Raw genomic sequence first — 27,034 nt, 5'->3', positions numbered from 1 at the left:
AAAACAACTTCCCGCCAAAAATGAGATAGGTAGGATGAACAAATAGGAACAAGAAACCATAAGATTAAAAAAGTAGTATACTGGGCTGAAACATACCTTTCAAACATAATTTCTGGTAGCTTAAATCTAGGCTTGTTTTTCCAAGTTTCTGTGTTTCCATATGGCATGAAGTGATTGTTTACTGATGACAAATGGCCATAAAAGGGTTGATATAGCTTTTGGCTTGCATGACAGTGGTAGTGGCAACTTCCCGCTAGACTGGAAGTTCCCATATGAGATGTTGTAGGCTAATGACTTGGTGTTGATTCAGAGAATGAAAGGGAGATGGAGGAAAGATTTAGTAAGTGGAGAGACAGTGGGGCACAGGAGTTTGAGATGAAATGAGGGTAGAAAAGTGATGATATCCAGGGCTGGTGGTGGTACTGTCAAAGCAGAGGGAATGTGATAATGTACAATTTACCTTAAGGGTGTGTGAAGCAACTCCAACTTGTGCAATGTTTGTGATAAGAGGGTGCATAAGACATTTAGTGGTATTAGAGGTAGGATATAACAATAATGTTGATTTAGTGTGTCTGGTGTCAGTGGGTGCATGTGAAGACTGAGAAGTGTGAAAGGACTGATGCTGCTGCAGAGTCTCTCAAGTGTGTGGAGGAGTTCTGTTATTTGTGGGACACGTTGTGTGCTGGAGGCAGGGACGGGTAAGGAGTGTCTGGGTAAAATTCTGGGAAATATTGCCTCTCCCAACACTTGAGAAGGCACTCGCTTTATGCTAAGGGATTCTTGCATGCAGCATGTGTTAGAAGTGTAATGTTGTACGGTTGTGAGACTTGGGCAGTAAAGGAAGAGGACATTCACTGGCCCAAACATACAGAAATGACAAAGATTAGATAGATGTATAGTGTGTCCTTGAATGCAAACCTGGGGGACTAGGACTGACTGAAGAATTGAGAGGAATCGTTGTTTTCGTTTTTAAAGGCTCTAACATGTTTGCCTGCATCGGCCTTGGTCACCTAATGGCGGCTCTCAATGATGTTTGATCTCTGGCAGCCTCCCTATTCAGTACCTTTCCCTGAGTTCACGCTCAATGACGTCATCCCAGGTCTTTTTCGGTCTACCTCTCACAACCCTACTCCTGATGTTAACACTTCTCACTTTCTGCCAGTTGTCATCCCCCATCCTCTCCACATGCCAAAACCACCTCAATCCATCCCTCCTCATCACAGCACAAGACACTCCAGTCCCATCCTACCTCTTACTTCTTCCATCGTAAACCTAGGCCTCGCACTCAGGGACGTACTGCACATCCTCTTAATCACTGTCATTTCTGTATGTTTGAGTCTGCAAATATCCTCTTCCTTTACTGCCCAGGTCTCACAACCATACAGTATTACACTCCTAACACATGTCACATACAAAGATCCTTTAGAAAAGAGGGAAAGCCCTCTGAATGTCAGGAGAGGCAACAGCTCCCTTAACTTTTTCCAGCCACTCCTAACTGTAGGAACAGAGCTTGCTGAAGCCCCACCTACAGTATTTAACATGTCTCCCAAATAACAAAATTCTTCCACACAATCTAGAGACTCACCAGCAAGATCAGTCCTTTCATGCCTGAATCCCCACATGCTCTTCCCGAAACACTGCACACAATATCAGCATTATCTCACAATCTGCCTTTAATATCACTACATCTCTTATGCACCCACTCATCACAAACACTGCACAAAATGGAATGTACTTCCTACAGCCCTGTGCAATACACATGTGGCCACTCTCCCTCTTCTTTGACAGTACTGCCTACAGCCCTTGATAACATCACCTTTGTATGTGGAGAAAGAAACACTGACGTGGGACTCAGTGTGTATTGACATTTCACCTCAAGGCTTCCTCAGAATACTATCTATCTATCTATCTATTGCCAGACGCCTCAATCCCGTTTGGGGTGGCCACAAACAAATCGCCTCCAAGTCGCCCTGTCCCCCGCCATTTCACTGCCCTGCTCCCAAATCACACCCCCCTCTCTCATATACCTCTCCACCCCAGAATACAATTGCTGAATATGATTCATATTTCTTGTATATACAGGAGAAGGTAATGGGGGTGTGAGGGAGGGGGGAGTTACTGGTAGAAGGGTGAAGACAGGTGTCTAAGGTGGGAGGTGCTAGGTTTGGACACTGTAAAGACAGAGATATAAATGTGCACACTCACACAGACATAAACACACACACACGCGCTGTGATCTGCATTCCTCTTTTTTTTTCCCATGACCTCAATTTCCTCACCTGAACCATTCCTTCCCTCTCCCAAAGGACTTCCCACTTCACCTGTCCCTTGTTTCTTTTCATCATTGTGCCATGATCTGTAATCCCTTTCCCCTGTGTCCTTGCCTTCCTTACACCACTTGCACTCTCCCAAAGGACTTACCACCTCATCCATCCCTTGTGCCATTTTTGTCCTTGTGCCTTGATCTGTAATCCCCTGTCCCCTGCGATCTCACTTTCCTACCCAACCATATCTTCCCTATCCCACTGGACTTACTACCCCACCCATCCCCCATCCCTCTGTCTTTACAACGTCCAAACCTAGACCAGCCCACCGCAGACACCTGTCTCCACCGCCCTACCAGTACCTCTGCCCCCCCTCACACCCCCACTGCTTTGTTTTATATATATATATATATATATATATATATATATATACATATCTCTCTCTCCATCCATCCATCATCCAATCCTACATTGCCCCATGAGGAGCGTAGGAGCCCGGGGCTAGGCAGTTGGTCCCGACATTTAAGATGACAGTGACCAGCCTCACTCATCCCTGAGTAGCAACACATGAATATATATATATATATATATACAGTAAAAGTCCTATTATTCGACAGCTGATTGTTCGGTAGATCCGACATTTCGGCAGTTTTGAGAAATAGTCCCATTTACGAAAATCATTGATTGTTCGGCAGATCTCCGGAATCATCTCGGCAGTCTAGGAAGTGTTATCTGTGGCTTGTAGGCCTAATGTTTCATTACACTTCTGTATGTTCACTAATTTCTATATTTTTATTCAGATTCAGATATAGTACTGTATTGATTACAATATTGCACAGTATCATACACTACAGTAACCACCCCCACCAAATTAGCAAGGGTTACGTTCCAAGCCCCCACGCTAATTCTTGAAATTCTTTTTCTTGATGCCTTCCTGAAAATGACACTTACCAGTAATTGAGTAGCCCATGAACCACTGACACTGTAATGCATTACCCATAAATAAATGTCGCTTGTTAAATCAGTTTCCCTGTTGTTTTTAGCTGTACAGCTATGACAGCTCTAGTATTTTTATTCCTCAGCATAATGGTGGAAGAGACTGTCCTGTTTAACTAAACCTAACCTAACCGAGTTTAACTGTACCTAATATTTTAACCATACCTAACCTAACCTATAGTCAGAAAAATACTTAAAAATAAACTGGAGGAATATGAATTGCTAAGGTCTCTCTGATGAAAGTTAAACGTACATTTAGTGCTCATTCTTTTGTTTGTTTTTGTGCTTAACGTGAAAGAGAGAGCATTGATGCAAACAGTAATATATCCTATTAACCCCTTAATAACCTCCGGCACTGAACAACCTTTTACAGTACCGATGTCAGTGATGTTAAGTTAGTGTGAGCTATAAAGAAAACTGAACAATTATGGGGAGGGAACAAAGGTCACTGGTATGTTTACATGACTACGCTACGATTCCAAGCAGTTAGGCGGTCGGTTAATCTCAGATGTTTTCGCCCATTTGGTAAATACACCGTAACTTTATCAATCTTTCAGTGACTCATAGCGAATCATAGCATAGGTTTAGGAAGCTAAATAACACATTGCTAGGTGAGCCAGACGATTATCTTCCCATCTTTAAGAAAAATAAATTGATTTCAGAAGAATGGAAGAACTTTACATACTCAGAGAGGGATTTAATTTCTTCCATTTTCTTATAAGATGTGAAGATAATCGTCTGGCGCACCTAGAAATGTGTTATTTAGCTTCCTAAACCCATGCTATGATTCGCTATGATTGACTGGAGAATTGATAAAGTTACGGTACATTTACCAAATGGGCGAAAACATCTGAGATTAACTGACCCCCTGACTGCTTGGAATCGTAGCTTAGAGTCATATAAACATACCAGTGACCTTCGTTCCATTCCCATAATTGTTCACAGTTTTTCCATAGCTCACTCACTCGACATCGGTACTGTAAAGGGTTGTTCAATGTCGGAGGTTATTAAGGGGTTCATGGAATACATTACTGTTTCCATCAGTACTCTCCTTTCACATGTAAACAAAAAAACGAACAAAAGAGAGTGCTAAATGTAAGTTATAACTTTCATCAGAAAGACCTTACCAATTCAGACCCCTTTATTTTATGCAATTTTCCGACTATTTTATTTTGTTTAGAAAAAGTACTGTATACAGTCCTCACTCCAAACATATTTGTAATAATATAAGTACAGTAGTGATGAGTTCACCAATACAAGTGATGTACTGAGCTGGTAGGTAATATTCCGTATCATTTCGGCCATCCAGGAAGTGTTATCTGACTTGTAGGCCTACTGTGTCATTACCCTTGTATATGTTCACTAATTTATATATATATATATATATATATATATATATATATATATATATATATTTCAGATTCAGGTATAGTACTGTATTGATTGCAGTATTGTACAGTATACAGTACTCTCCAAACACAATTGTAATACCATACCATAAGTGGTGATGAGTGTTCACCAATATATTTAAAGTACTGAGTGGGTAGGTTTTTGATTATTCGGCAAATCTAATTTCTCGGCATCATCCTGGTCCCATAGATGCCGAATAATGGGACTTGTACTGTATATATATATATATATATATATATATATATATATATATATTATATATACAGGAAATATGATGTATATTCAGCAATAATAGTCTGAGGAAGCCATGAGGTGAAACATTAATACTGTGCACACTAAGTCCCACATCAGTGGTACTTTCTCCAATCTGTCCACGAACCATTTTGTATATATTTTTTTCCTTTAATGCAAGGAAAAAGGAACCAAAGGCCAGGGGCCTGCAAATTCTTCTCTCCAAGAAAAAACAGTAACAAGATAACAGAGAGCAAAATTCAAGATCCATTCGAGATGCCTGGACACACTGTGTTTGAAAGACTGGAGATCATGGGTAGTAGGAAAAACAGATGGAGGGAGACAGTTCCAGGGTTGACCTGTTGCATAAATGAAGGACTGGGAGTAGCAGTTAACTTGTATTAGAGTGTTGGGGGGATGCAGGCACACAGTTATGAGGAGCGGTGACCATTGAAGTAACAAGAGAAAAGAGATAAAGATGTAACAGTGCAGCAAAGAGACAGGTTGTAGGCAGCCGGTACGAGAAGGAGATTTAATAAGATGAAAAGCCTTTGACTCCACCCTATTGAGAAGAGCTGTGTGTGGGGAGCCTCCCCACAGATAAGAGTTGTACTCTACACAGGGGTGAATAAAACCCCTGTATAAAGTCAACAACTGTGCAGGGGTAAAGAAGGTACGGAGTTGGCTTAGCACACCTAATCTCTTGGAAGGAGATTTTACAAGGGAGGTAATATGATCTTTCCAAGATAAATCTCAAGAGAATGAAACCCTAAGTATGTTTAAAGATGATGCAGGATTGACCTAGATATTGTTAAAAATTAGAGGGTACTCCTGTGGATGATTTTGTTGGGTTGACAGATGAAAGAACTGAGTTTTCGATGCATTAAAAACAAGGTTATATTTACCTCAATCACATATATGAGGCAAGTCAGACATTAAGTGTGCCACAGCCTCATCCTTTGTGTGTTGCAGCAACTAATATGGACACTGCGGGAAGCGAACGGAAAGGTGAAGGGTGGAGTCATCAGCGTATGAGTGGATAGGGTTAGATGTACAACTTAGGTCACTGGTGTTTTGAAGAGGGGTAGATTATGATAATCTTGGCATTTTGAGAGGATGGATGATGGGGAGGCGGTGGCTGAATCGGTAGAGAGGCGGCCTGCAGTCCTGTTGGACCCAGGTTCGAATCCTGGCTGGGGCAGGGAACAGTTTAAGGATTTGAATTTCATGAAAAAGCAGACTTTCCTGATCTACCAGATGACCCGCCGACATGTCATAAAAAGTACCCCCGCTAATACCAATACACCAGTCCTGTATGAGACAGCCCTAGCATGTATTCAGTATGGACGGTGGGTGTTAGCGCCGAAGTGGTGACATGTAGAGAGGTGTATGGTATGTAGGAGGACTACTGGGCCTTGAGTGCAGGCTGTGAAGCCTATGCCCAGAGTCGGACACATAATAAAAAAAAAAAAAAAAAAAAAAAAAAAAAAAAAAAAATGGGTGCGAGGGGTGAGACGTTTGCTGTTGAGGGTTGAGCTGTGGAGGGGGGGGGGGGAGGAAGACCTTTGGCAAGGTCATACAGTGTGACCTTAAGGATAAGGTACTGAAGAAGGAGCCGCCAGAGATCGAGCAGTGTGGAGAGCCACCACTAGGCGATTATAGCGGATGCATATTGGAGCCTTTATAAACAATATGATACAAAATGGCCAAAATCAGGCATCATCATCTCATCACTCAGTGTGAATGGGGATTTCTTTAGTATTCTTGTTTTATTTGTGAGTAGAAAGAATGATATACTAAATTACTTGTGTACTGAATTTTTATTGATCTACTTTATTTTTATGAAACTTCTCAAATCTCTCATACATCTAAGACTCTGTTCTTAAACCTATCAACCCGACAAAATCTTCCACAGGTATACCCACTAATATTTAATAATATTCAGCTTAATCTGCATCATCCTTGAACATGCTTGGGGTTTCATTTACTCGGGACTTATCTTGGAAAGATCATATTACATCTCTTGTAAAATCTGTTTCCAAGAGACTGGGTGTGCTAAGCCGACTCCGTTCCTTCTTTGCCCCTGCACAATTGTTGACTCTGTACAGGGGTTTTATCTGCCCCTGTGTGGAGTACAACTCTCATGTGTGGGGAGGCTCTCCACATACAGCTCTTCTCAATGGGGTGGAGTCAAAAGCTTTTCGTCTCATTAACTCTCCTCCTCTTACTGACTCCCTTCAACCTCTGTCTCTTTGCAGCACTGTTGCATCTTTATCTCTTTTCTATTGCTACTTTAATGGTCACTGCTCCTCTGAAATGTCTGCATGCATTCCTCCACCTCTACGACGGGCACGTAGCACCTGGCTAGCAGCAAACTCTCATCCCTTTTGTCCAACTCTCTAATGCAAGAGTTAACCGTTACTCCCAGTCTTTCATTTATGTAACAGGTCAACTCTGGAACTGTCTCCCTCTGTCTGTATTTCCTGCTGCCTATGATCTCCAGACTTTCAAACGCAGTGTGTCCAGGCATCTCGAAATGATCGGATCGTGAATTTGGCTCTCTATTGTATTTTGTTTTTCTCTAGGAGGAAACTGTTACTGTGGGCTCATGGCCTTTGGTTCCTTCTTCCTCAAAAAAAAAAAAAAAAAAAAAAAAAAAAAAATCACCACCATCATCTAATCCTGTGTTGTCCCATGAAAAGCGTAGGAGCCTGGGGCTAGGCAAGATGGTCCTGACATTTAAGATGAGAGTGACCAGCCTCACTCAGCCCTGAGTGGCATTACATGAGCAATAAACCCCAACCAACTCTTGGATATAAACCTGCACTGGCTCAATCCAACTGGAGAGCCTTAACCCGTGCCACACTTGGAAAGTAGACATACGTCCCTCTCTAAAATGCCAGCAAAGCAGATATACGTCTTGCAGCACTGAGAAGTCATTGCAGGAAACTGAAGTAGAATGGAAAGTAATAACATATCTTGCTAACTTCAGAAATTTCTCTGTTATGCTTACAACGCTGATTTAGAGGTACGAGAGGCAGCTGACAATCTTCACAGGCTCACTGCTGCTCTGCTCTCTCAGTAATCCCAAAGATTTCAGAGGTTATGTGACAACGACCCAACTCAATTTAACCAACTTTCTGGCTTTGGTGATTACTTTTATTGATGCCAGGGATCTTATATTGATGTTTTACGCCCACTTAGCCAGAGAAAAAGAAAGAAAAAATAATCTAAAATCAATCGGCATAGAGGGGTATCTCCCCCCCCCTGTGTGTTACAAGTTAATTACCCAATAAACCACCAGGCACCACAGTTTGCTAATGTGGGTACCACCTGGTGTAATAAATGGTTTCCTGGTGTACAGGAAACCATTTGGCTTGTCACTCAGTGTAGAGTCACCTGTAGACAGAAGGAAGAGGAAAAGGAAAGAAAGACATAAGAGGAAGGAAGGAAAGAAAGACATAAGAAGAAGGAAGGAATGAAGAGAGAAAAGGGCAGCCACCCGAAAGCAGCAATTTCACACCTCAGATATTCCTTCTGACATGCATGACACAAACTAGAGATTAAATAAAAGTTCTACTTGTACAATTTGCAATTTAAAAATCTTCTTAAGAAGGGCTGATGAACATATGGTGAAGAAGTTAAACCATCTGAGATATGCATAAGTTCACTTCAGACTCTGATTACAGAACTTTGAATTTAAATAACCCTTTAAAGAAGCTGGGAAAATAGTTAATTCCCAGACTGACGTAAGAGGACAGTGTGAGTTATGGTACAACTGTGTTACTAAACTTTATATGAAACTGAAAATAAATACTATAAACATGATATACCTCTTCTGTTTCTGCAGTTTCCTCTTCTTTTTTCGCTTCCTTCTCTTCCTCCTGCTTCTCACCCTCTTTCTCCTCTGGCTTCTCCTCACTTTTTTCTTTATCTCCCTCCTTCTTATCTTCTTCCTTTTCTTCCACTTCACCCTTGACTGAGGGTGCTGGAGATGGTGTCACACTGGTGGCTGGAGTTCCTGCAGGTGAGAAAATGGTTATGATGATGATTATGATGGAAGAGATTAGTAACATAAACCTTTCAACATGAGCAAAAAAACGTAAAGGTAGGGACAGACGCCACGAGATGCTTAGCTGCCGTTCTCATCTCTGTAACTTAGACCTTTGAGCCTGTGGCAGGTTCTTCACCCAATATCCTTGGATAAAAGACCACTGCATCATCCAGGTTACCACACTTACCTCCCCTAGGTATTACCTTAGGCACTCATTTTACCTACCAACCCACAGAGTGGATAGACACCCGAGCTGAGTGATGCCAGCTGTCCACACCATGATTCGAACCCTGGTGCTAACAGGTTGGCAGCTTCTCAGTCAGCGACACTGACCACTCAGCCACTGCAGTGAAACCTAAGTACTGCACATCATTCTTATAATCTCACTGCTACCAGATGATTTATCCAGCCTTTATTCCTAATTTAACCCCTTGAAGCTGACTAGAGTGGAATCTCCTAAATCGCACATTTCTAAACAGTGAATTCATAATACGTGGAAACATCATGCAACTGTTTGCAGGCTCAGTAATTCGTGGAAATTATGAGTAATGCGCGACTGCAACCTCAAAAGCAAAGGTTTCCTGATGCGTTTTTTTTTAACATGTCATGCTGTTTACATAAACACAGTCTGTGTGTGTGTGTGTGTGTGTGTGTGTGTGTGTGTGTGTGTGTGTGTGTGTGCACTCTCTCTTTCCATGGGAGGATGGGGGTAAGGTGGAGTGGACTGTGAGCGGGGAATTTCTTAAGGGGGAATCGGTGTGGGAAGGGCCATTCCACCAGGGACCTCATTACAGGATATAGCTTGTACAGGACTTCATTATGGTTGAAATTATCTTGAGAATATTTACTATGGCCGATCATGTGATAAGGAGGAGCCCCTCCCCCCTCCCCTGTCCATTCAAGCAATGTCATCAATCAGAATCAGGTAAAAATCTTAAAATATTGTTCATTTCCATTAAATACACTGCTTGTTTCTTTTCCAGGTTGTTTGAATTTGCTGGTAACCAGTTTGATGTCGGTTTGGGGGTAAGGGGGGCAGCTTTTCGTAAACAATAGAATCATAAAGCAATTTCTCCCATAAAAAGATTAGTTATTTCTATATCATAAGTCTCAAATCATGGCATGAGCCCATTCTGATAAGACAGCAATTTAGGAGATTCCACTGTATTTCATTCTCACTACTACCAGATTATTATTTTATTCAGCTAAAGGACTGAACTTGCTGGTGAATCTCTTGAGTGTGTGGAAGAGTTTTGTTATTTGGGAGACATGTGTGCTGGAGGTGGGGCTGGAGCTAGCTCTGTGGCTAGGGTGAGAAGTGGTTGGAAGAAGTTCAGGGAGCTCTTGCCTCTCCTGACATTGAGAGGACTCTCCCTACGTGCTAAGGGGTCTTTGTATGTAGCATGTGTTAGGAGTGTAATGCTGTATGGTAGTGAGACCTGGGCAGTGAAGGAGGAAGATATTCGCCGGCTCAGACGTACAGAAATGACAATGATTAGGTGGATGTGCAGTGTGTCCCTGCGTCCAAGGCCTGGAGGGGCTGGGTTTACGATGGAAGAGTTGAGAGGTAGGATGGGACTCGAGTGTATTGGTGTTGTGATGAGGAGAGGTAGATTGAGATGGTTTGGACATGTGGAGAGGATGGGGGATGATAACTGGGTGAGGAAGGTGAGAAGTGTTAATATTGGGGGTGGGGTTATGAGGGGTAGACCGAGAAAGACATGGGACGTGGTCATTAAGTGTGACCTCAGGGTTAAGGGACTGAACAGGGAGGCTGCAATGGATCGTGCAGCGTGGAGAGCCGCCATTAGGTGACCAAGGCCAACACATGCAAGCATGTTGGAGCCTTTAAAAACGAAAACGAAAGGCTCTTTTTTTTTTTTTTTTTTTTTAAATGCAGGGGTTATATAAAACCTTTATGACTTCACTACTGGAGGTCCTGCTGATTTATAATTTAACCTCTTCACTCCAAGTATATCATTGTTATCACTGCTCTCTGATGTTTTAATTCAGCTTTAAAACTTAAGGGGTTGGGGTTCTCTAACCCTACTGCTGCTAATAATTTCACTCAATTTGAACAAATCATCTAATGGTAACCCGATTGATTAAAAAAATAAAAAATAAAATAAAAAAAAACTTGTAGTTAAAGTACCACTCTTTCAAACTCATCAAAAGCTTTGCTACACTAAATACAAAAAAAATATTCCTCCTATCTTATAATTATGTAATCAACATTACATACGCTACACATCACTAAATGCAATCCTACCTCCTCAAACAATAGCAGTATCAATATAGCATGGCAAGTTTTTTTTTTTTTTTTTTTTTTTTTTTACTCTGGGCATAGGCTTCACAGCCTGCTCTCAAGCCTCAGTAGTCCTACGTACCGCACACCTCTACATGTCACCGCTTCGGTGCTAACACCCACCGTCCATATTGAATACATGCTAGGGCTGTCTTATACAGGACTGGTGTATTGGTATTAGTGGGGGTATTTTTACGACATGTCGGCGGGTCTTCTGGTAGATCAGTAAAGTCTGATTTTTATGAAATTCAAATCCTTAAACTGTTCCCTGCCTCAGCGGGATTTTAACCCAGGTCCGTTAGGACTACAGGCTACCTCTCTACCGATCGAGCCACCACCTAAGTTGCTTATGAATTAACATATTTTCTTCTAAAAGTGCTTCTTATTTATTTCAAGCTACTCTGTGGCCAGAAATTAGTTTTTTGAGCATCAAACCTCTCCACCATGAACCAGAATTTCAAAGCTGTTTCACGTAAAGTAACATTTTGCCTGTACAATTACAGACTAAGCGAGGACCATTCCCTCCGCTCTTTTACATCAACTGATGTTATTCAATGACTAACCTGAGGCAGAAGTTCCATTGCTCTTGTCTAACAGGATTGGCTCCACAGGTTTGGTCAAAGCCTCAGGCATTGAGTAGTGGCCATTGATTGCTTCAAATTCAGACACCTGCAAGGTAAGATAATAGCAGTGTGATCTGGAGCAACTGGCAAGTGAGCTACGGAAACTGCAATGCTTGCATTGTACTTAAATGCATGATTAAACACCAATTTTGTATGATTTGCAAATTCTATTTACTGCAGATAGCTAGAACTCTAAACACTTCTTGTTTAAAGTTCCAATCTTTTTCCTCTCCAAGCGACATGCAGAACTTGAATTACTTCATGTCAAAAGGTCTAACCTTTTTCCTGATGAGTGACATGACCCCGATCCTGGTGAGGACATGTTGCCGGCTAAGTCCCTCCCTAGGCACTCCATCAGCAAATGTCTCTGCATTGTCATTGCCCGGCTCACACAAATGTCGCATGAAGAGTGACGTGTATGCCCGGAAACATTTTTCACTCTTTCCTCGCAAATCACGCACCAACCTGTGGAGACGGCACGATGTTATTAAAAAATACAGTAGTAATAATAATAGTAATAAAATAAAGCTTTTATCCCAGCAGATCACTTATGTAAATTACAAACTTATAAACTTGCACAAAGAACTAAGTTAATGTGACTGAAAAATAACTGTTCTGACAGTTTCATATCGTATCACATCGTTTATGAAGGCTCCAATATGCTTGCATGTGTCAGTCTTGGTCACCTACTGGCAACTCTCCATGCTGCTTGATCTCTGGCAGCCTTTGTATAAAAAAAAAAAAGCAGATATTTAATACAAATGCTTACAATAAAAACTGTTACTACAGGAAAGATAAAAAGTACAGTAATGTACTATTATGTATGCATTTTTTTAACTCTGAGGTACCATACTATACATGCTGTAGAGAAATGCTTTCACATAATATCACTGACATCACCAAAAGGCTCCACTAACCAGTTTTACAACCATCCCTCATCTCCTTCCCCATCCTCCTAAAGGAAGATGGTGGATTGCAAAGGGAATCTTCAACCTGAAGTCCACCTGGTTCACGTTCAAATGAGCCTCAAACCACAACAACCATACTATGTGGATACACTACTCACCACTGAGAATTAAAGGCTTCTTGTGGTGGCATACCATACCGCATCACAGCATTCAGGAATGACTTTCTCTGTCGTGCATTGAATCCAAGAACCTGCAATCACAGAAAATTTGATGACTAAAGTTTCTTTAAAATGAGGGTATGAGGAAAGTGTAAGTCCCAGTCTAGTAACTCGCCACCTAGCCATTAAAGCTCAGGCAAGACATCAGCTGTAAATAATGCCCAAACAGATTCTCACACATAATAGATCTGTATACACTATTTTTCAGCTGGTATCCCTGGTGCTGAGGGAAGAGAACTCAACCCACATATTTCCCATATGCCAAGATGATTGGGGGAGTAGTGTGAACTAAGAATTTCCTTATCCTTAAAGAAAGTACCTAAAAAATGTAGTATTTGGGAGGTCTCAGACATAGGTCCTGTGTCTGCACAGGGCCAGTACAACTAGGCAGACTCACTGGGTGCATGGCATTACAATGGTCTGAATGACTTATGTAAAACGGTGAAGGTAATGAAATGAGGGCATATAAGGACAGTACATGATGACATTTTTTACACGAAGATGAGGTGGGGATGAAGTCGACGAATGGGTATAGGTCTGCAATGAGCACTGAATGTTGGAGTGAAGAGAGAGTTAGTCTGCTGAAAAACAGTCAGAGGTGTAGATGAAATAATGATTACCAGCATATCAACTCAAGGTGCATTCATGTCAGGTATGGGTTTGTGATGGAGAAAGTGGATCTGATTACTGCATACGTAATATGAGATGAGAAGCATGGAAGATAAGGAAAAGTTTTGGAATCACCTGGAAAGAATAACAAGTTGTAGTAAAACTGTCTCCTATCATACTTGGCATACTATAATTGATTCTAATAAGAAATCCACCCCAAATTTAGCATATCTGTTGTTGCACCTTCTACTCCTGCTACTTTTCTAACATTATCACTTCTAGTATCTCTAGCCTCCTATAAATTTTTTATCTTTTCCTATTACATACAGGTATATACCAAAATAGATAAAACTTGCTATGTGCTAGAGTGCCTTTATGCCAAGCCATAACTGTGACAAGGCTCCTAAACCTCTAACAAATATGTTCTTGTCCATGTTTTTAAACCATAACCAAAACTTACTGGTTAGGCTAAGATCCACAGACGTGACATAAATGTACTGATATACAGTGGTGTCACCAGGGGGTGGCTAGGGGGGGCTTAGCCCCCCCAAAATTGCAGCCCCCCAAAATAATAATAATAAAAAATCACCAGCTTACATAGTATGCTTGCAGCTCAGCATTGACCCACCTAGCTTTCCCCCAACCCCCTACCACCAATCCACTTTTATTCGTGCATCCATATTAGTTTAATACAATATTATTTATAGCTATATAATCTGATTAGTTATTCACAATTTACGTAAACCTATGACTCAAATCATAATAGTTATAATATACTAGTTTCCCATATACTTTTTCCAAGCTTGGTTTTCTTTGAAATATATTTATTGCACAAAGAATGCAAGATTGTATTACATTTATCAGACTTATTATATATTAACAATATATAATATGGAATATATTAATCATGGAGCTTTAAATTTGGATTATGCAGTCTAAAATATCTGACCTATGCAATTTTTCACAAATTCGAATGTTCAGAGTATCGGAACTCGGAATGTTTGTTTACACTGAGAAGTTTCTGTGAACTGTGGCTAAATCCTGTGTTGTTTTCGGTTTTATCTGAATGTATTGGTTTCAGTGGCTGTATAGACGTTACTACGTTCCGGTATATTGCTAGCCACCTCACTTTACCTGTTCATTTTTGTTTTTACAGATATGAGATCTAGCCTATACTCTATACAAAAAGTCAGCAGTACTTAGTTGGTTCAGTCGACACTCGACTGTCAGAATGCCTCTAATACTGCTCAATTTCCGAAAAAATTTCCGGGGGGGCTTACAGCGCCCCCCTGTACCCCCCAGCTGCATAGACTTGCTTTGCTCGCCCCCCCCCTTCTACCTACACCAGGGCTACAGCCCCCCAAAAAACTGACCCCTGGTGATGCCACTGCTGATATACATTATTTCTTTTTATGAAAGATAATTTTGCTCGACTAACAGGTACAACATGCAAATATCACTGTCTTTGATCATACCTTTTTGTATAAATAACAGCATATTCATTTATACAGATAAAATTTTGTCAATCACCTCATTAATGTCATATTTAAAAATTGTAAATGTGTCGATGCCTACATTAGGGAGATCATTATTGCAACTTGTAGGCAATCTGATACAACTTCTTCTGTGATTAAGATTACACATACTCCACAATCCTGAATTATTTTGGTCAAGGCAAAATTAAAACAGAGTAGCCATTTTCTGTTCCAATACTTTACTGAATTAACGAAACTACTCTTTCAACTAAGCTCTTTACAGTAAAAGTCCTCAACCAGCAAGGGGTCCTTGAAGGGCTCAGGTTCAGTGACCTCCACTCCCTCAAGGTCAACAACCTCCATTGGGTTGATCAGGGGTGGAGATGTAGCAGAAGCTTCAGAGGGTGTTGCTGGCAGTGGTGATAAAGCAGTTGATGATGAGGCTCTTTTGGCAGCTTTTCTGAAGAGGTCATACAGTGCTGCCTACTTGAGTGATGCTGCCCCCCCCCCCTTTTTTTTTTTGGAACTCCCAGTATGGCAGGTGAAACCACATAACTCTGGTGATGGTGTAGAGAAGACCTCTCAATGAACCTCAGGAATGTCTCACAGCCCTCTGCTGCCATCTTCCAGGAGACATTCCCTGGCTCTTCCTCCTCATCATCACTGCTGTGATGGTCTCTAGCCTTCAGTGCCTTGGGATTCATCACACTCAAGATTATCTGGTCATCCGTCTGCTCCTCCACCACTGGTGCATTGTCGTCACCCTCCACCCACTCAGCAATTCCATCCTCCAACTGGGTGCTCAAGACACTGGATGGTGGGAAACCCTGAACTATTTTTCTGATGGAATGGTAATCATCGGTATGCTTGTCACCAAAGCCAGCAAACTCCTTTTCTTCCTCATCCATTTGGAACACAGAACCAAGCCACAATTTCCTCAAACACCTTTGCATTGTGGCCTTCTTAAACCGTACAATCCTGCCGTCGGCATGGTACCGACAGTACAAAAGTCTTGATTAATCCCAGCGATGTGATGGTGCCGACAGGAAAATTCGAGCACTGTAGCACATCTCAAACTGCTTCAATCTCGATAAATTTTTGCTAAAGAGTAGCTTAATGTATTGGCAATACTGTGTCCAAGCAGCTGTAGTACGGAGTTTGGTTCTGCATGGCCGGGTAACATCAGTTTGCCACTGTCCGTCATAGCGTCAGAATGTCGCGAAAACCATGCCATTTTCCCGCCTCATTGGGCTAGAGGAGGCTGTTGAAACTGTCACATGGACCCTTTTGTCCCTTCATTTAGTGATTCTTCAGAAGAGGAAGACCTGGATGACTTCTGGGGAGGAATATGAGCCAGTGGAGAAGGATATTGAGAACAGGGAATCCCCCATTCTCCTCCCCCGTTCTCACGCATCCCGCCCAGTTGGGTGGGAAAACATCGCTCACAGTTTGGGAAACTGGGCTAAAAACATGACAGACGGCCATCCTGCTCTTATTTCTCCTATAAGGAGTACTTTTTTTTTTTTTTTGCTTGATTTATATGTCCTTTTGGATTGTTTTATGCAATGAAAATTTTTCCGTTTTTGATCCGGGATTGGGTGGGTATAAAATTGCAAAAATGCCTGGGATGGTAGGGGTTAACATCTCCCCATGCAAGGGAAGGCATGTAGACTGCATCCTTGATACTGAACCCCTTCTGGGAGTCGGGAACAGAAGCAGAGGAATTCAATACTTGTCGCATAAATGATGTACAGTGCAAAGACTTAAACTTCTGCATCGCTCCCTGGTCCATAGGCTGTATGAGAGACAGAACAGTTGGTGGTAGGTACACTTCAAAAACATTCCTGTTGACCAATTCACTTGCAAGAGGATGTGCTTGACAGTTATCGGGCAGGAAGACAACTTTTGAGTCAGCAGGAAGACCTTCCTTCTCCAAATTCATCTTCACTGACAGGACAAAGTAGTGGTGGAACCAGTGCAAGAAGGGGGTTGCAGTCAGCCAAGTATTACCTTGTGCATCATACCATACAGACAAATTCTTCACAGTTTTCAAGGCCATCAGTTTCTTGAACCCACAATGAACAGTTTCAGCTTGTGGGTTCCCATGGCATTTGCACACACTAACGCCGTTATGTGGTCCTTGTTCCATTTGAACTCCATGGCTGCTTTTTCACCAGCCCCTGCCAAGGTTTTTTCTGGTACATTCTTAAAAAATAGGCATGTTTCATTGGCACTGTATATTTGCCAAGGCAGCAGATCACGTTCCCGAATGAGATCCGAGAACGTTTGGCTGTAACGTTCTGCAGCGTTGGCATCAGCTGACAGATCTGTCACTAACATCCAGCTGCCTAATGCCATGACGTTGCTTGAAATTTCTTAACCAGCCACCAGAGAAAGCACATTGTTCTGTTATGTTCAGTTCTGCATAAAACATTTTTGCTTTCTCTATGACAAGTGCTCGTGAGCCCTTTGGACCCCTCGCACTTGCTCCTGCGGAGGGCTCTTGCGAAGCTATAATATAGTTATAGCTATGGGCAAAAAATTCTACAGAGATCCTATGCCGGGCACCGGGAGAGGCGTTTTTTGGTCAAAATGTGATCGCTCATTAAATATAGTAAAAATTTTTCAATTGTGATGGGACTAAGTCTTTCACATCAGCAAATTTTTTTGCGATTTTTGTGCCAATTTTGGTGCGATTTGAATGTGTACTTTCGGCTGCCCAAAATACGCACGGCTTGTGCTACAGTATAATAGATAATTGGTCCCAATACAGGCTTGCCCTCAGACCACATGCCAACAAACCATTTGTACAATACCAGATATAGTAGCTCCTCAAACTTTGGTTTCTTCATGACTCTTCGTTCACTGGTTGTTCCTTGTGACACAAACTTAGTCAAATCAGCCTTCTATTTCTTAAGGTCGCATATAGTGGAAAAGCTCACACTGAAATCTTCCAATATCTCCTTCTTTCGAACACTCACCTCCAATTTTTTCAATAATTCTTGATGATAGTCAGCACCTTATGGGTATGTTTTTTCACAACAACAATAGGCTTTCCATTAGAAGAGGCCATAGCACAACACGAGAACAAGAGGATGATCGTAAGGTAGCACAACAAAGTTTCCAAACTTTTAAAAAGTCCCGCTCTCAAAGCCAGACACTCATGAGTTATGATGGCTGACAGCGCAGGCGCTGTTGGTGAGCAAAAATCTTCAAAAGCGCTAAGCTCAACTTTAAAATGCACTAAGCTATAGATGAACTGTTCAAACCTTCATGCTAAACTGGAGTTCAAAACACACTAGATATAGAAGAAAATTTAATATTGATTGGTGCTAAATTATTATGAAAAGCGATAGATCTAGTGCCAACAGCACCAAATCAGCAACTATGGGTGCACTGCATGGGTACCAATAGCAAACTGGCGACCCTGTCGCGGGTGCCGATTAGCTCAGCATATGTGCCACCAGAGCAGAGAACCTTCGTAATGGGATTATTTATGAAAACTGCTGAGACCGGAAATTCCTTAAGACCAGATGCCAAATGAGAGGACTTTTCCTGTATATTGATACATTAGCGTCTAAAATTCATTTTATTTTTACAATACTGACTATAAATTGTGCAGTAGTTTAAAAACTCACCTCTATATTTCCTCCCACTCTGGCTAATAGAGGTGGAAGAGGACGATCCCGATCATTACGATCTCCACGCCTCCGCGATCTTCGGCTCCCATCATCTGGGATGGATCAAGGTTAGTTTTAGACAAGCACATGTTATAAGTAGACAGATAAACAAATTGACTGACAGACAGAAAGACAATGCATTCATTAGGTAATTCACTCATTCATTCATCATCTAATCCAGTGTTGCCTGGGGATAGGCAAGTTGGTCCTGACATTTAAGTGACCAGCCTCAGTCATCCATGAGTGGCATTACCTGAGCAACAAACCCCAACCACCCCTCGGATATAAACCTGCACCAGCTCAATCCGACTGGAGCACCTCAACTGCCTACTAAAACACCCGGTGCCATAATTTGGTTATATGGTTACCACCCAGCATAGTAAATGGTTTCCTGGTGTACAGGAAACCATTTGGCTTATCACTCAGTGCAGAGTCATCCACAGACAGGAAGGAGAGGAAAGAATAAAGGAAAGTAAGAGAGAAGAGGAAGGATGGAAAGAAAGAAGGAAGAAAGGAAAGGGATGGCACCTGAGAGCAGCACTGCATCGAGTGAGTGGATGGTGAGCATCCCCACCAACCTCAGAAATGCACTGTGATATAAAATGCAGGAAGAATATCCTTGTACAAAACTTAACATTTAATGACAATTTGACAGGTGTGGAATCTTAGTCCTTGCTGGTCTCAACAATAAGTAAGAACTAGTTATTGTATTTCATTACAGAACCAACATTTTTCCACTAGAATGCCAAAATATTATGATAAAAAACACACATCAATATTAGTCAGTGAAGTCAATCTTGTCTGGTCTCCTAATACTTACTCTCATTCTTCTCATCAAACTCATCATCATTATCATTGTCTGAGGGCATGGAGAAGTCGGAGTTGTAATCTGATCCCTGTTCCTGCCATGTGAGGTCTTCTCGGCCATCTGCTGCATCATTATAGTTCACCTGTAAATGATAAGTGATGTTACAGTATACAGAGCAACAAACATGTTCTGTGGTTACCTTCCAACAAATATATTCTATAACAAACTTCCTCATAATTTATTAGACCAACAAACATGTTTATGGTCACCTTCCAACAATTTTTTTTTTTTTTTTTTTTTTTTCCCAAGGAAGAAGGGACCAAAGGCCAGGAGCTTGCAAATTGTTCCCTCAACAATAAAAAAAAAAAATAATAACAAAGAGCCAAATTGAAGATCCATACATTTCCAGATGTCTGGACACACTGCACTTGAAAGACTGGAAATTATAAGCAGTAGGAAATACCCCCTGGGGGTAGGGGGGTTTCAAGAATACTCCCCCAGTATCCCTGCTTGTCGTACGAGGCGACTAAAAGGGTTGGTGGTGGGTTAGTGCCCCACCCCGTAAAAAGAACTAACTAAAAAAGCAAATAAAGCGCCTCGGACCCGGACGGACCATACATTGACGACTAAGGAACGGACAAAGGACATTACGAGGGTAGGAACGTGGAATGTGAGAGGAGTGAATGATGAAGTGAAAGAGAGAGAGATTGTCCAGGTGCTTGAGGATGCAAAAGTGGATATATGTGGATTGACTGAAACTAAATGGAAAGGTGAAAGGATGAGAGAATGGGAATACGGTGTAGGTATATGTGCGGGAGTCAGTGAGAATGAGAAGGCAAGAGAGGGAGTATGTCTGATGATAAGCAAGAAGTGGAAGGAGAATATAAGAGAGTATGGAACAGTGGGTGCAAGGATTGTATGGGTGAGGATGAAAGTAGGTATACAAGCATGGGCGATTGTATGTGTGTATGCTCCAACAGAGGATCGAGTGGCAAGAGTGAAAGATGAGTTTTGGGCGAGAGTAGAAGCATGTATGGACAAGTTTGAGAGGAGCGAGAGAGTGCTGTTGACTGGAGACATGAATGGCAAAGTTGGGAATGTACGAGTGGATGGAGTGGTTGGTCAGTGGGGTGTGCCAGCTGAAGTAGATGGGAATGGTAGTGCTTTGGTGGACATCTGTGCTGGTAAGGGGTTGGCAATAGCCAACACCTACTTTCGTCATAAGATGATCCACCGGTATACATGGAGAGTAATGAGGAGGATGGATGGTGAACTTGTTGAACGAAAGGCAATGATAGACTACGTGTGTGTGGATGAGCGAATGAGAAGACAAGTGTTGGATGCAAGGGTGTGGAGAGGGTGGGGGAATGGAGTCTCGGACCATCACTTAGTGATGGCCAAGGTAGAGCTGCAAAGAAAGTGGTTGAGGAGGCGAAGGGGAAGACAGGAGGAAGCAGCTCCTGTGAGAAGAGTGGAGAAATTGCAAGATAGTGAGAAGAGGACAGAGTATAAGAGCATAGTGGAATAAAGATTGGGAAGGTATGAGCTAGAGCAGATGGAAGGGATGGAAGACGTATGTAAGATATTCACGGAAGAGATAAGCGCAGCGTGTGAGGCGGTTTGTGGAGTGAGGAGATGCAAGGGTGTGCAAGGGACAGCATGGTGGAATGATGAGGTGAAACGAGCTGTGGAACAAAAGAAGAAGGCATATGGTGAATGGTTGGCGAGTAGAGGTAGGGGAGAAGATGAGAGAGAGAAGAGAGAGGTATATGTGAGCAGGAGAAGGGAGGTTAAGAGACTGGTGAAGGAGAGTTAGAAGAAAGTGGATGAAGAGTTTGGGAGGAATCTGAGTGTGAAATGGAGGGAGAGTAAGAAATTGTTTTGGAAGGAGGTAAAGAAAGTAAGGCAGTGTGAAAGGGGAAATAGTAGGGGAGTGAAAGATAGGAATAACAGATTGTTGGTGGAGAAGAGAGAGAAATTGAGGAGATGGAAGGAGCACTTTGAGGATTTGTTGAATGTAGAGAGTGAGAGCAGTGTGAGTATAAGTGGTTGGGGAATGGCTGGGAGAAGAAGAGATGAGAGGAGGGAGGAAGAGATCAGTAGGTCGGAAGTAGTGGAAGCGATGAAGAAGATTAAGCTGGGAAAGGCCCCAGGAATTGATGGAGTGTGTGGTGAAATGCTTAGGTATGGGGGTGAGATTGTTGTGGAGTGGATATGGAAGTTGTGTAGATTGGCTTGGGAAGAGGGAAGGGTTCCAGAGGACTGGAAATCAGGTATAACTGTTCCTCTGTACAAAGGAAAAGGGGAGAGAGAAGTATGTGGTAACCATAGGGGTATTTGCCTTCTTAGTGTGACTGGTAAAATATATGGTAGAATACTCATTGATAGGGTTAGGCATATGACAGAGGAGCTAGTTGGAGAACAAGGGGGATTTAGGAAGGGAAAAGGGTGTGTAGATCAGATATTTGTTCTAAGATGTTTAGTGGAGAAGTATCTAGAGAAGGGAAGGAAAGTGTACGCTGCCTTCAAGGACTTGGAGAAAGCTTATGACAGAATAGATAGGAAAGGTATGTGGAAGGTATTAAGAATATATGGAGTGGAGGGGAAATTGTTGAGTGCTGTGAAGAGTATGTATGAGGGAGCTAGGGCTACGGTGCGAGTGGATGGTGAGCTGAGTGAGTTCTTTGATCTCAATGTGGGACTGAAACAGGGGTGTGTAATGTCTCCATGGCTGTTTAATATATATATGGATGGGGTTGTAAAGGAGGTACAAGGTAGGGCAGTAGATGTGGGGGTGGCCCTAATGAATGAGGGTGAGATTTGGAAGCTTCCGGTGTTGCTGTTTGCTGATGATACAGTATTGTTGAGTGAAGATGAATGGGAGTTGCAAGGTTTGGTGAATGAATTTGGGACAGTGTGTAGGAGGAGGAAGCTGGAAGTTAATGTAAACAAAAGTAAAGTTATGGTGTTTGAGAGGAATGAAGTCACAGAGTGTGCAGTGAGGTTGGATGGTGAGGATATGGAGAATGTGAGTGCATTCAAGTACTTGGGTAGTGTGATGAGTAAGGATGGAACTTTGGGGGATGAAGTACGTGAAAGGGTACAGCAGGGAAGGAAGGTTGTTGGCACACTGAAAGCAGTGATGAGAAATAGGGAGGTGAGTATGGAAGTTAAGAAGTCACTGCATGATGGTATTGTGATCCCTACCCTGACGTATGGAAGTGAGGCGTGGACCTTGCAAGAGGGGAACAAGTCAAGAGTGAGAGCAGTGGAAATGAGTTACTTGAGAGGAGCATGTGGAGTGACGTGGAGGGACAGGTTGACGAATGAAGAAGTGAAGGAACGTTGTGGGGTAGATGTGGATGTGGTTGAAAAGATTAGGAGAAATACACTGAGGTGGTTTGGACATGTGGAGAGGATGGAGAATGAAAGACTGACTAAGAGGGTGTATGTAGGTGAGGTGGAGGGAGGGAGAGGGAGGGGTAGACCGAGGATGAGGTGGAGGGATGGAGTTGAGAGGTATATGAGGGAGGGGGGGGGTGAGCTGGGGGGAGGGGAGTCAAATGGTGGGTGACAGAGTGACTTGGAGGCGTTTTGTCTGCGGCCACCCTTTGCGGGATTAGGGCGTCGGGCTATAGATAGATAGATAGATAGATAGGAAATACAGACACAGGAAGACAGTTCCAGAGTTGGCCTGTTGCATACATGAAGGACTGGGAGTACCTGTTAACTCTTGTATTAGAGTGTTGGACAGAAAAAGGATTAAAGTTTGTTGCCAGACGGGTGATATGCACACACCAGAGTGGTGGGGGGACGCAAGCAGACAGTTCTGAGGAGCGGTGACCATTGAAGTAACGAAAGAAGAGAGATAAAGATGTAACAGTGCAGCGAAGAGACAGGTTGAAGGCATCCAGTATGAGAAGGAGAGTTAACAAGATGAAAAGCCTTTGACTCCACCTTGTTGAGAAAAGCTGTATGTGGTGATATTCCATCCACCACTATTCATTACTAACGCCATCCCTCTCTCCAGTACATACATTTTTACCTCTCTCATCATCCCATCCATCCATATATATATATATATATATATATATATATATATATATATACAGTATATATAGAACAACCATGGGGACATCACACAACCTTGTCACATGCCCACACTGATCGTGAACCATTCATGTAGATCCCCATTTACCTTTACACATGCCTCACTACCATCATACAAACTCTTGACCGCACCTAGCAGCTAACCATCTACACTGTACATGTGCAAAACCTTCCACAATCTCTCTCTGTTTACTTTGTTGTATGCTTTTTCCAGATCAATAAATGCCAGAAACACCTTATAGTCCTTCTCACAAGACTTCTCCACTGTCTGTCTTACTGAAAATATTTGATCCACACATCCTCCGCCACTCTTAAAGCCACCCACTCACTAGGATTTCTGATATCTTTCATTACTTTCTCTGTAATAATTCTTCTACATACCTTCCCTACCACACCCAATAGATTTATGTCATGATAATTCTAGCACTCACTTCGGTCAATTTTATTTTTGTACAGGGTACAATCACAGCCTTTTTCCACTCTCCTGGCACAGTTTCACTCATCAATGCCTTCTTATGTATCTCCAGCAAGCACTTCATTCCACTCTCTCCAACTAGCTTTAATCATCTCTGAATACACCTCATCAATCGCAGCTGCTTTCCCATTTTTCAGTCGCTTTACAGCATTCTTCACCTGTGCGAATGTCCTGTTTCCTGGCACTGCATTCCTTCTCTGCACATCCCTCAAACCAATCATGTTTACTGCTTTTCTGCTGTCTCTACTCCCATTCATCAGGCTTTCAAAATATTCTTTCCATCTGGTCCCTACCTCAATACCATGAGTTAATCTACCACTTACATCCTTCACATTTTCACATTTCTTTCCACTGGGAGTTTTACATTTCTGCACCTCTTTCCAGAATAGATTCCTATATTCAGGGTAATTTGCAATCAATTTTCGTCCTAGATCATCATTTACCTCCTCCTTTTTCCTCTTCACTAGCCTCTTTACATGCTTCTTGATCTCAATATATTCATTTCTTATTTCAACTGAACCTCTGTTCTGCATCCACTCTAGCCACTTCTTCCACTGCTTTCTTAACCTCTTTATCCCACCATGCCGTACCTTTCTTCTTTGTTGTTACTCTTGCAACACCACACACTGCTTTAGCATTCCTAACTACGCAATCCTTATATGCATTCCACAGGCTGTCCAGATCCATTTCATTCCAATTCACTGATTCCAAATCCTCCCCTACTTTAGACCTGTATTCACCTGCCATTTCTTTTGGACCTGTATTCACCTGCCATTTCTGTTGGACCTGTATTCACCTGCCATTTCTGTTGGACCTGTATTCACCTGCCATTTCTTTGATCCTCAGCTTCTCAACTTTCAGTCTTTCTCCCTGATTGCTCCTCTCTCTCCTCATGATTTAAAGTTATAACATACATTATAAACCATTGACATCCATGCAATTTACATGAGTACATATGAGCATACACACAAAATATACTCTTCCTTGAGTATCTGTTCACATTCATCAGACTTACACCTTCCTTCTTTATCAACACACAAGCATTCAGGTGCATCTGTTTGTGTAAATGGGCAACGTACCTGCTTCCGGACACGCTTACCCTTGCCAAGGGTGCGGGCAAGGTCTTCTTGCTGCTGTTCGAAGTGGTGTCTCAATAGTCGTTCCCAATACTGAGAGTCTGTGTTGTCTGCCTCCTGCTTCAGCACCTCAACATCTTCCATGTCATCCTTGGGGAATAAAGTAAATTTACCATGGCAACAATTTATATTAGTCAGTACTCATATAATTAAAATGTTAAAAATGCAAGTATACCAGCACAGTTTATTCTCTCTCTCTCTCTAAATATATATATATAGATAGATAGATAAACAGATAGATAGACTGATAGATACATACATACATACACAAATATATACCTGATATGTATATTCATATACCTGCTGGTGAGTGTAGTTGTCTTCTCTATGCTTAAATTATTTTAGACAAATGACAATCACCTGTTTTATCTGTAAATCATAAAATACTATGTAAAGCTTAGTGCTTCAGAGTGTAACTTAAGCTGCACTCATCCATACACAAGACTACCATGTTCACCTGTCTACACTACATTCTATCATTTAAGTTAACTACGGTAATTTTCCTTAAGAGTACCGTACACCAGTAACAGCCAGAACTATTTACTTCTAAGCAGAATCTCACCTCCTCTCCTTCTTTGGTGACATATGATGCAACCTTAAATGAACTGAGGTATTCATTAGCCCAGTTCTCCTTCTGTTCAATACCCTCCTTGCTACGGTCCAGCAGCTCTTCGATAGCTTGGTTATCATAATGAATGGCCTCATCTTCCTTTCCTGACACTTCTTTGAAAAGTTCTTCAGTTCCAAACCTGAAATTTGTTGATGGTAACTTGTCTTGCAACTACAAAAGAGAACTCCACTATTGTTTTTTAAGTAATTTATGCTTTGAATACCTACTATACAGTCTGCATCAATATCACACAAGAGATTTGATTATTGATGTGTAAAATACAGAAAAGCAAGAGCTATGAAAGTAAGTGTTACAAAATTTCATAAAACACTTAGAATATGATCCCCTGTTTCCCACAACCTTACCTAAGAATATCATCTAACTCCTGTTTTGAGAAATTGGTTGACTTTGACCCTCCCATACCAGGTCGCACCACCAGATGAGTCAACATCATCTTGCGTTTGGCAACTTGAGTCACTCGCTCCTCTACTGAATTACGAGTCACAAATCGGTAGATCATAACCTGTCGGAAAAATGGACAAGCTTCATGCACATCAGGATTTTTAAGTGGACAGTGTTATCCATCATCCAGTCCTATGTTGCCCCATGAGGGGCGTAGGACGCCGTGGCTACACAAATTGGTCCTGACAATTAAGATAAGAGTGATCATCCTCACTCAGCCCTGAGTGGCATTACGTGAGCAGTAAAATCCAACCCCCCTTTGGATATAAGCCAACACAGGCTCAAGCAGACTGGAGTGTTTTAAATTCCCCCTTAAACCACATGGTGCCATAATTTGGTTATAAGGTTACCACCCAACACAGTAAATGGTTTCCTGGTGTACAGAAAACCATTTGGCTTGTTAACGTCATCCATAGGCAGAAGGATGAGGAAAGAATGAAGGAATGGAAGACAGAAGAGGGAGTGTAGAGTCACTCGTGGGCAGAAGGAAGAGGAAAGAATGAAGGAAAGCAAGACAGAAGAAGGTAGGGAGGAAAAGGCAGACACCCAAAGCACCACTACATTGAGTGAATGGATGGCGAGCACCCTCACCTACATGAGAAATAAAAAATTATCATCCTTACTTTTCTTCTCACCAAAGGATGTGGTGGGATTAGGATT

The 27,034-nt window shown here is 42.0% G+C and overlaps 1 protein-coding gene across 9 annotated transcripts in view; it reads right to left on the bottom strand.

Moving 5' to 3' along the window:
• Mi-2 (chromodomain-helicase-DNA-binding protein Mi-2 homolog) overlaps nucleotides 1–27,034 on the bottom strand; it is an 87,485-nt gene that overhangs the window by 34,210 nt on the left and 26,241 nt on the right. For all 9 annotated transcript variants that reach the window (XR_013899730.1, XR_013899731.1, XM_080283137.1 and 6 more), the window contains exons 17-25: nucleotides 26,278–26,435; nucleotides 25,865–26,051; nucleotides 25,246–25,392; nucleotides 19,594–19,723; nucleotides 18,732–18,826; nucleotides 12,950–13,041; nucleotides 12,162–12,348; nucleotides 11,824–11,929; nucleotides 8,735–8,922 (exon numbers count right to left, since the gene is read on the bottom strand). Coding sequence is in view for 7 of the 9 variants with exons in the window: in XM_080283137.1 (XP_080139263.1) it covers nucleotides 8,735–8,922; nucleotides 11,824–11,929; nucleotides 12,162–12,348; nucleotides 12,950–13,041; nucleotides 18,732–18,826; nucleotides 19,594–19,723; nucleotides 25,246–25,392; nucleotides 25,865–26,051; nucleotides 26,278–26,435 (1,290 nt within the window). In the remaining 2 variants the exon portion in view is untranslated. The remainder of the gene's footprint in view (nucleotides 1–8,734; nucleotides 8,923–11,823; nucleotides 11,930–12,161; nucleotides 12,349–12,949; nucleotides 13,042–18,731; nucleotides 18,827–19,593; nucleotides 19,724–25,245; nucleotides 25,393–25,864; nucleotides 26,052–26,277; nucleotides 26,436–27,034) is intronic.

Source organism: Coenobita brevimanus, chromosome 96 (assembly GCF_032717465.1).
Source record: "Coenobita brevimanus isolate Jiangsu-jjx chromosome 96, ASM3271746v2, whole genome shotgun sequence".
NCBI classification, from domain to species: Eukaryota; Metazoa; Arthropoda; class Malacostraca; order Decapoda; family Coenobitidae; genus Coenobita; species Coenobita brevimanus.
This window is presented reverse-complemented; position numbering and strand designations above follow the sequence as displayed.